This window comes from Salpingoeca rosetta (assembly GCF_000188695.1).
Source record: "Salpingoeca rosetta unplaced genomic scaffold supercont1.35, whole genome shotgun sequence".
Classification (NCBI taxonomy): domain Eukaryota; class Choanoflagellata; order Craspedida; family Salpingoecidae; genus Salpingoeca; species Salpingoeca rosetta.
The window spans coordinates 150,381-160,547 of record NW_004754899.1 but is presented as its reverse complement, the minus strand read 5'-3'; the positions used below and the strand labels follow the sequence as shown (position 1 = coordinate 160,547).

Here is a 10,167-nt window from a genome sequence, read left to right as displayed (position 1 = left end):
AGAAGAGTCGAAAGAAGGACACTCTTCACGTGCACACACACACACACACACACACACACACACAAGCTCACACACACTCCACAAGCACACTGGCAGCGAAAACAAAGCAAGAGCAAGGCGGGTGGGTTGGTTGTTGTTTGTTGTGCTGCTGCGCGATTTGGAGGTGATTGTAGAAAGTTGATGGTGTGATGGCCAGAATTCGTTGAATGGTTACGACGGGGGCGCAATACCGCGACGCGCGGGCGGCAAAGGGAAAACAGTTTGCACAACGACCGTTGCGGTGAGCTGTGGGAGGCGGGGGAGGGGAGGACAAGGGTGGAAGGAGGGCTGGCTTGCTTGGTGTTGGCGCGCCAGCGCGCAAATGTCACCGTTGCTGGCTGTGTGTGCTTATCTGTATGTGTATGGATGGGTTGTCAATATCTGCTGTGGTTGGCGTTGTTTGTCGTTGTGCAAGCCTTTCCGCACTCAGACTCAAGATACACGGACACAGGCGCTCCTTGTTCTGGCTGCTGTTGTGGGTGTTGCGCGTGAACAGAGCCAGTTACACAACACAGAACCCGCCCCCCCCCGCACTTCCCTGGGTCACACCAGCGCCGCTCACGAACATACTCACTCGACGCGCGCCCTTCTTCTGTGACTGCTTCTTTGCCATTTCCACACCCTTGTGCCTCACCAACTGTCACAGCTGTCAAGTTACGGTCCAACCGGCCCCCAACGACCCCAACGACAGCAGCAGCAGCAACGACAACCACCCGCTTGTCACACGAGCGACTTCCTTGCACGCACGCATCGTTTACTTTTGGACTGTCCAAACACTCACCATGGTGGTGCACGACCGTGAGTTCTACGAGACCCAAGTGGATGCAGAAGAGCAGCTCACCATCGCTTTGCTCAAGTGAGCCCGAATGCATTGCATGAAATGGCCCAGCTGCGCTTGTGCGCTTCGTTTGTGACGTGTGGGCGGCGCATCTCTTGTCGCACAGTCAAATTGTCACACCGAACAGTTGAACCCCCTTGGTGCCATCTCGCAACCGTCAATCGCATTGTAACACAACCAGCTTCCTTCCCCTCCCCCCCCCCCTCCGTCACCTTCCTGGCAGTGTGGCCCTTGCCGATGAGGGTAGCGAGCAGCCCAACAACCAGCAGCTGCAGCAAGCACAGCAGCGAGGGGTGCAAGCGGCCGACGCATCCGTGAACGGTGGTGCTCGCCAGCCTCACAGCCGGTCCCGGTATCGCCACCGTGCACGTGGAGATGGTGGCAGCAGCGATACAGCACCGCGTGTTGGCTCGCGGTTTGGTCGTTTCCGTGTCCCATCCCCTGCATCCGCCCGCCATACCCCTGGCCGTCGTCGTGGCCAGCGCGACCGCAACGGTACCCATGATGCTCAGGGTTGCCGTGGTTGCTGTGGTGCTGGTGGTGGTGCTGATGGTTGCTGTGATTGCTGTGGTTGTTGTGGTGGATGCTGTCATTGCTGGTCGTGGATGCTGTGGTGGGTGCTGTGGTTGCTGTGGCTGCTCTCGCAACCCGAGCTTCCTGGCCCGTCTTGTTATGCGTGTGTAACATGAACGGGGGGGGGGCATTCTTGATGCTACCATCCAACTCTGGGCCCACACACTTCACACGCCATTATCGTGTGCACCGCCACAATCCATGGTCGCCTTGCCACCGCTGTCCCCCCTCCCGCTTCTTACAGACCGCAACCTTCATCGGATTGCACGCCGACTGGCAGCACAGCAGAGCCGTGCACAGCAGCGTGGTCGGGGTGGTGGTGACGTTGGCAACGATGACGGGGACGAGTTTGGTGAGGAGGTCGATCCATATGCGTTTATGACGGGACCAAGGCCCGAGCACAAGCCAACCGCCTTCACGCAGCTGCTCGGCTCATCGGAAGACCTCAAGGTTTGTGTGTATGTGTATGTGTGTGTTTCTGCGTGTCTGTGGGGTGTGTGTGACTGTGTCTGTGCCTGTGTCGCCGTGCACCATGACTATCATGACCATCATGACGATCATGACCATCATGACCATCTGACGGATGTGCGTCACTCTCACAACCTCACCCCTTCCGCCACCATTTTTACGCTAGCAATGGGACGCATTCAATTCACTGCCGAGCCAGACACAGAGCAAAGTGCTCACGAACCCACGCAGCCGGCGTCGCACCAACAAGTGAGTCACAACAGTGATGGGTGCATGCAGGCAAACTTGCTCCACATCCTGCTGCAGATGCTGTCGTTGTTGGTGTTGCTGTTGTGTTGAAGATACATGACTGCGTCTGTGCCTGTCTGAACCCCACCACACAACTCCCATTCAACGCGCATTCACGCTCACTCACTCACTCACTCACTCACTCACTCACTCACTCACTCACTCACTCACTCACTCACTCACTCACTCACTCACTCACTCACTCACTCACTCACTCACTCGCTCACTCACTCACTCGCTCACTCGCTGATCTCTACACTTCATCCATCCATCCATCTATCACTGCCAGGTCGTGTGTGCCGGCCGTGCACCGCCACAACGAGCAGCGATATCTGAAAGTCGACCGACGCATCCGCCTCGCCATCAAGAACAACAGGCAGCCATCAGTGAGGCTGCGTTGTGCTGACCGCTGTTGTGTGGCCCTGTGCTTGGTTGTGGTATCTTGTGCTGTGCGTGGTTGTGTTGTGTGCGACATTTTTCCGCTTCGTTTGGCCCTGTTTGGCTGTCTGCCAACAACAAACGAACAAACACAGACTCAAAACAAACACAAACTCAAACAAACACAAACAACCACGCACACGTGCGCACCATTCCAGGCTGCTGTTGCTGAGCTGGAGGAGTTTGTGCTTGCGGTGGTGCGGCAGCCCGCGTGCGTGCCGCTGCCACAACACGTGTCCCTGTATGCCGAGCGTGGTGGCGACACAGCCTTCATCTTGGGTGCTGATGCGTACCAACGCATGATTCTGCATGGCGTGTGCCAGTTCCATGGCCTTACATCGCGCACAACACCGCGGGGCCGCCAGCGAGGCGTGCGTGTGTCCATACCACAACTACATCAGCAGAAGCAAGTGTCATCGTTGTCGCTCACAGCGTACGTTCGATACCTACATGGTGAAGAAGACAGTAACAGCCACTCACCTCCTGCCGCCACCACGATGAAGACAACCGACACGATGGACTCGCACCAGCCCGTGCACGCGCTGCGGGAACACATGCAACAGCTCACAGTGTGACACGGCATTGGTGGTGTGTAACACGGTCGTGTGTCGAGTGGCATCACATACATGTGTGTGTGTGTGTGTGTGCGGTGTCACTTGTCTTCCACGCTGTTGCCACGACACACACGCTAATCAATCAAACAGCCAGCCTTGCGTGTCCCGTGCCATTCAATTCCACACGTGTGTAGTGCCCATGTGTTGATGTTGTTGTTGTTGTTGTGCAGCCTAGTAGAGCAGTGATTGAGGTGTGCCGTCTGCTCGTCTCATGTCATTAGTGTCGGTTCATTTGGATACAAACACCAAAGGTGGAAGATTGGAAGAAGAAAAACCATGTTGTGGTGGTGGGAAAGGGGAGAACCAGTGCAAGCTGCTGCATTGTGAAACGAACAGACTCGACTTGTTTTTGGTGTTGTTGGGGTTGGAGAGAGAGAGAGAGATTTACACATAACGTGCACACACGAACACACGAAACACTCGGGCAATATAGCACAACAGCAGAAGCGTGCCTTTGGTGCGACACACGAGGCACGATACACACATCACTCTGCACCAAAGATGGACAGATGGTTGATTGGAGTTGGATTGGATTGGATTTTGGAGTTTGGAGTTGAGGTTGGAACCAGGGGGGGGGGGTGAGCCTACTTCTTGACGTCCTCAAAGTCGGCATCCTTGGCGCCGCTGTTGCCGCTGCTGCCGCCCTCGTTGCTCGCGGCGCGCTGTGGGAAGGGAGGGGAGGCAGTGGCAGTGAGGACTCAGCAGGCCGCAACGCAACGCAACGCAAAGGCTTCACGGGGCAACTCAATTGACAACACACATCACGCACAGACAGACACACAAACACGAACACACATCACACACAGATACACAGACACACAATCCCCCTCCCCGTTTTTTTGAGTCTCCCCAACGCATCATCACCCACCCTTCCCCTTGCACCCCATCTCCCTTGACGAGACACCAGCAACATCAGCAGCAGCACCAGCACTTTGTTGGGACAGACCTTCTTGTATGCGACCTCAAAGGCCTTGAGCGACTCCTGCTGCACCTCGCCGGCCTTGGTACGAATCTCCTCTGCTGTCAGCTCCGTGTTGCTCGCCGCGTTGCTCAGCATGTCCCGCAGCTCCGTGATCTTGCCCCGCACAGAGTCGGCGGCGTCGGCCTCAATGTCGTCCTTAAACTCGTCCAGGTTCTTCTCCGTGTCGTGGATAATCGACTCAGCGTTGTTCACGGCCTCAATGCGCTCCTTGCGCAGCTTGTCCTCCTCAGCGTGCTGCAGTGCAGGCAAGGGCAAAGAATGCACGTGCACCAGGTGAGGAATAATTTGGCGAAGCAAAGACGGAGACAAGCGAGTGGGGGATGGAGCAGGGAAGAAAGGGGAGGTGCTTAAGAAACAAGACAGACAGACAAGAGAGAGAGAGAGAGAGACACACACACACACACACATACAGAGACACACGGGGAGAGAAGCCAAAAAGCACCTGGTGATCAACAAAGCGTACGTTCGCACACGCCACACACGCCACGCGTGCAAGGACTCACCGCCTCGGCCTGCTTAACCATGTCCTCAATCTGGTCCTTGGAGAGACCGCCAGAGGACTGGATGACAATCTGCTGCTCCTTGCCCGTGCCCTTGTCCTTGGCAGACACGTTCACAATGCCGTTTGCGTCAATGTCAAACGTCACCTCAATCTGCACAGCGCACGCGGGTGGATGGCGTGGAAACAAGGTGTGAGTGGAAAGGAGGGCAGTTTGATGACAGCAACCGGGTAATGGCCACAACCAGTCAACGACACACAGCGCGCCAACACAGGCCTGTAACCACCACTGACACAGATGTGCAACAACCACTGACACACGCGCACCACACACACGCGCACAACGCAACACACAACGCACACAACAAAAGTATACGCACACATTCCCTATTCCGTTGGCGCTGGTGTGCTGACCTGTGGGGTGCCGCGTGGGGCGGGAGGGATGCCGACGAGACTGAACTGGCCGAGCAGCTGGTTGTCCAGGGCCATCTCGCGCTCGCCCTGGAACACCTTAATCTCAACCTGCGTCTGGCCGTCTGCGGCGGTGGAGAACACCTGGCTGCGCTTGGTGGGGATGGTCGTGTTGCGCTCAATGAGGCGGGTCATGACGCCGCCGAGCGTCTCAATGCCGAGGGAGAGCGGGGTCACGTCGAGGAGCAGCACGTCGCTGACCTCTCCGGCAAGCACACCGCCCTGGATGGCGGCGCCCATGGCCACGGCCTCGTCCGGGTTGACGCCCTTGGATGGGGGCTTGCCAAACACCTTGGTCACCACCTCCTGCACCTTGGGCATGCGGGTCATGCCGCCGACAAGGAGCACGTCGCTGATGCCGCTGGGGGAGAGGTTGGCGTCCTTCATGCACTTCTCGCAGGGGGAAACCGTCCGCTGCACCAGGTCGCCTGAGCAAACAAAAACGTTCCCATGAGAGAGAGAGGGGGGGGGGGAGGGAGAGACAGAGGGGAGCAGAGGAAGATATGTTTTTGTGAGGATTCATGACCAAATACAATACTGATTTCATGGACGGCCAAGATGCGCAGCATTCTTCGCCAGCAAAAATGCATGTGCGCGTGCACACACACACACACACACACACACATGGGCAGGCTCACAGGTGTGTACGCACCGACGATGGTCTCGAACTTGGAGCGGCTGAGCTTGAGGTTCATGTGCTTGGGGCCGGACGCGTCGACGGTGATGTAGGGCAGGTTGATGTCCGTGTTCATGGAGGAGGAGAGCTCAATCTTGGCCTTCTCGGCGGCCTCGCGCAGGCGCTGAAGGGCCATGTTGTCCCGGCCCAGGTCCACGCCCTGCTCCTTCTTGAACTCGTCAATCAGGTAACGCACAAGCTGTGCGCAGGCAGAAAAGGTGCCAGCAGAGGGTAAGGGGAGGAGAAACGTTGAAAGGTGATGTGAATGACGCGGTGTGGGAGAAGAAGGAACGGTGGGGTGGGGAACATGGTGGATGAGGTGATGGCGATGCGGAAAGATAAAGGAGGAGAGCCCACAGATGCTACATTCTACTTCTGGCATGCACAGGTACAACACGATCATGAAGAACAATTGCAAAACACAATATAGCTGCCGACTGGCGACAAGGCACCAGGGACACACGCACACACACACACACACACACACACACACACACACACCCATTCACACGCACCCATTCACACACCCAAAGACAGCAGGTACATGTTGACGCCTGCAACTTACGTGGTTGTCAAAGTCCTCGCCGCCAAGGAAGGTGTCGCCGTTGGTAGCAAGCACCTCAAAGACGCCCTTCTGGATCTCAAGGATGGACACATCGAAGGTACCGCCACCAAGATCGTACACGGCAACGACCTTGTCCTCGGCCTTGTCGAGGCCGTAAGCAAGGGCGGCGGCGGTGGGCTCGTTGATGACACGGAGAACGTTGAGGCCGGCAATCTCGCCAGCGTCGCGGGTGGCCTGGCGCTGGGAGTCGTTGAAGTAGGCGGGGACGGTGACGACGGCGTTCTTGACGGCGGTGCCGAGGTATGCCTCGGCGGTCTCCTTCATCTTCATGAGAACAAAGGCACCAATCTGGCTGGGGGAGTAGTCCTTGCCGGCGGCGCGCACCCACGCGTCGCCGTTCTTGGCCTTGACAATCTCAAAGCTGGCCGTCTCCAGGTCGCGCTGCGTCTCGGGGTCGTCGAAGCGGCGGCCAATGAGGCGCTTGGTGGCACTGAGCGTGTTCTTGGGGTTGGTCACGGCCTGGCGCTTGGCGGGCTGGCCGACAAGGCGCTCGCCGTCCTCGGTGAAGGCAACGACGCTGGGCGTGGTGCGGGCACCCTCGGCGTTCTCAATCACGCGTGGGGTCTTACCCTCCATAACCGCAACGCACGAGTTGGTGGTACCAAGGTCAATACCAATGACGTAGCCCTGAACCTTGGAGCTACACGGCGGGAGAGTCGCGGCAGGGGGGGGGGGGAGCGAGGTGAGGGGTGTGTGTGTGTGGTGGTGTGTGTGGTGGTGGTGGTGTGTGTGGTGGTGGTGGTGTGTGTGTGTGTGTGTGTGTGGTCAACGGGAATCGATTCATCAACCAAGTCGCAACACTGTATTCCTAAAAACAATCCTTAAGCCGGCTCAGCTCGAAGAAGAGTCCAGAAGCTACACGGCGGGAGGAGTCGCGGCGAGGGGGGGGGGGAGGGGCGGAGGTGAGGGGTGGTGTGTGTGTGTGGGTGTGTGTGTGGGTGTGGGTGTGTGTGTGTGGGTGTGGGTGTGTGTGTGTGTGTGTGTGCATTCGTGTGTGCGGCACGGCAAAGCAAAGCAAGGAAAGGCAGCAAAGGCACGCCAGTACACCAGCACACACTCGCAAAAAGTTCTCACATGCACACAACAAGCATTTCGTGCATACCTCATGGCACGCACGGCGGTTGCAGCGGCATTGGTGGTCTGTGCTGCGGGTGCCTGCACGAGGCGGGCCGCAGCGAGTGTTCGTCGCACGGCAGGGAACATGGCTGCTTGTGTGCTCTAACTTGTGCTCTCTAAAGACACTGTGCACGGATAACAGGCAAACACACGTTGACGACGATGGTGATGGCATTGATGATGATGATGACGGTGAGCGACAACAGCGACTTGCTGGCTGGATGGCACACACACACACACACGGCACACAGCAAGGAGCCGCGCAGACCTTTGACTACAACAATGACGAGGCAGGGAAAGTGAGTGCAACAACCCCACCCAACACGCACGCGCCACACACTCACACACACTCACACATGCATACAGAGAGGCAGGGCAAGAAGGCAGACACGCAAGCACGCACCAGTGATGATGGATATGTGAGCGCGTGGCCAAGCGGGCAAGAAGCAAGCAAGATGAAAGAAAGGTGGAAAAAAAGGTAGAAGGAGGAGGTTGCTTCGTCTTTCAAGCCACGCACATGTGCTTTGTGCGAGAAGCGAGTGCAAGAACACCTTTTTGTGGTGTTTGCGACCGCCCCGCAATCACGAACGCAACGAGAGAAGCGCCCAGAAGAAATTTTCGGTGGATACCAACACCTGGTGTACACGTGTATGCGTTGCAAATTGCGACCCACCAAGGTGTGTGCAATTAGCAAAGCGGAGGACAACCACATGACTTGCGTCAAGCACTCTTCTTGCACTGCCTGTTTCTTGCCATCACCATCTCAACACCCACTACCTCGCACGCCAACGATGGAAACAACGTTCTTGGGCAGCAGCGGGCTGCGTGTGTCACGCATCTGCCTGGGCACAATGACGTTTGGCAAATCCCTCAAGGGTGTGTGTGTGTGTGTGTGTGTGTGTGTGTGTGTGTGTGTGTGTGTGTGTGTGTGTGACGCAGTGTGGTTGCTTGAATGAGCCAACGCGAACTCACTGTCGTATTGCTTGAATCACCTCACTCACTGACAGTGCGATTGACTGTCGCCTACTTGCTTGAATCCCTGGCCGATCATCCTCTTCTCCTCCCCCCCCCCTCCTCCTCCTCCTTAACTGCCTCTCTGGCCGCTTGTAGGCTTGCAGCAGTGCACGAAGCAGGAGTCCTTTGACATCCTGGACAAGTTTGTTGAATTGGGCGGAAACTTCATCGACACAGCAGACGTGTACTCTGGCGGAGAGTGAGTCTTGCGCACGCGCGTGTGTGCGTATGTGTGTGTGTGTGAGTGTGTGTGCGTGTGCATACGTGTGTGCGTATGTGTGTGTGTGAGAGTCTAGAGCGCGTGCGCACGTGCATGCGTGCGTGTGCGCTCATCGAGCGATGTCATCTGCTCATCCCACACTCACCCTTCCTATCCGTTGTGCCTTCAGGACAGAGACCATCCTGGGCGAGTGGATGAAGGAGCGAGACAACAGAGAATCCCTTGGTAAGCAAAGGGGATGGTGATCGCATGCGCACTACTGTACGCTTGTTTGCTTGCTTGCTTGCTCAGTCGCTAGCGTGCTCGCTCGCTTTGCTCACCCCATCGCTCACACGCTGCCTTGTTGCACACCTAGTGATTGCCACAAAGGTTCGCTTTGGGAGCGGCGACAAGGACATCAACGGCGTCGGCCTCAGCCGCAAGCACATCCTTCGCAGGTTTGCACATGTGTGTGTGTGTGTGTGTCAGCGTGGAAGAGCCAAATGGTGGAGTGCTGTGTGCGCTTGCTTCTTTGAAGGGATCAGGTCATAACCATGTGCAAATCAGAGTAAATGCTGCAATCCCTGCCCTGCGCCCTGCGCCCTGCGCCCTGCGCCCTGCGCCCTGCGCCCTGCGCCCTGCGCCCTGCGCCCTGTTTGAACCTGCACCGTGGTCAACAGCATCGCCGCCAGCCTGAAGCGACTGCAGACAGACTACGTCGACTTGTATCAGATGCACTGGTGGGTTGCAACCCCTGTACGTCGTGTACCCGCGTGTAGGTGCACGCATACAAATACGCTTTTGCACGCACTCACAGACACACGAACACAATCCACACATGCACATGCAGCTGGGATGATGGCACGCCAATTGAGGAAACGCTCATGACAATCCATGATCTCATTCGACAGGGCAAGGTCAGCTGTGTGTGAGGGGGGGGATATTTTGTGTGCGTGTGTGTATGTATGTATGTGTGTGTGTGTGTGTGTGTGCGTGCGTGCATGCGTTGAGATTCTGGGTTGTGTGTACTCTCTCTCTCTCTCTCTCTCTCTCTCTCTCTCTCTCTCTCTCTCTCTCTCTCTCTCTCTCTCTGTCTGTATCTCTTTATGTCTCTCTGCCTGTCTGCCGGGCGGCATGTCTGGAGATTGCTTTTTCTCTCTCTCTCTCTCTCTCCCTCCGTTCTTCACACTCACACGCTGCTTCTTGAAAAAAATTAACGGAGATACATTTGTAAATGAATGAGAACATGTTTTTTTTTGAGTGTGGTAGGAAGGCACAACACTTGAGTGTAACTACGAAACGGGGGGACACTGTAAAAAAATTTAGA

At 56.7% G+C, this 10,167-nt stretch overlaps 3 protein-coding genes across 3 annotated transcripts in view; 2 read left to right on the top strand and 1 right to left on the bottom strand.

Annotated features, from left to right (window-relative positions):
• Positions 1-821: 821 nt before the first annotated feature.
• On the top strand, positions 822-3,530 carry PTSG_10150 (uncharacterized protein; the record flags this gene model as incomplete). Its single annotated transcript, XM_004988430.1, has 6 exons — positions 822-895; positions 1,101-1,372; positions 1,695-1,900; positions 2,085-2,167; positions 2,496-2,592; positions 2,803-3,530. The coding sequence occupies 6 exons, from the start codon at positions 822-824 to the stop codon at positions 3,217-3,219; spliced, it is 1,149 nt and encodes a 382-aa protein (XP_004988487.1). The 3' UTR covers positions 3,220-3,530.
• A 207-nt stretch (positions 3,531-3,737) lies between these two features.
• PTSG_10149 (chaperone DnaK) lies at positions 3,738-7,941 on the bottom strand. The gene is made up of 8 exons (XM_004988429.1): positions 7,896-7,941; positions 7,614-7,752; positions 6,452-7,151; positions 5,863-6,085; positions 5,154-5,638; positions 4,744-4,893; positions 4,205-4,474; positions 3,738-3,920 (listed from the first exon to the last, which is right to left on the bottom strand). The coding sequence occupies exons 2-8, from the start codon at positions 7,712-7,714 to the stop codon at positions 3,843-3,845; spliced, it is 2,007 nt and encodes a 668-aa protein (XP_004988486.1). The 5' UTR covers positions 7,715-7,752; positions 7,896-7,941; the 3' UTR covers positions 3,738-3,842.
• Positions 7,942-8,309: 368 nt separating this feature from the next.
• The window catches only part of PTSG_10148 (aldo/keto reductase), a 3,677-nt gene continuing 1,819 nt past the window's right edge, over positions 8,310-10,167 (top strand). The window contains exons 1-7 of the mRNA XM_004988428.1: positions 8,310-8,503; positions 8,738-8,840; positions 9,031-9,086; positions 9,217-9,298; positions 9,521-9,580; positions 9,691-9,768; positions 9,852-9,948. Coding sequence (XP_004988485.1) covers positions 8,338-8,503; positions 8,738-8,840; positions 9,031-9,086; positions 9,217-9,298; positions 9,521-9,580; positions 9,691-9,768; positions 9,852-9,948 — 642 coding nt within the window. The 5' untranslated portion in view covers positions 8,310-8,337. The remainder of the gene's footprint in view (positions 8,504-8,737; positions 8,841-9,030; positions 9,087-9,216; positions 9,299-9,520; positions 9,581-9,690; positions 9,769-9,851; positions 9,949-10,167) is intronic.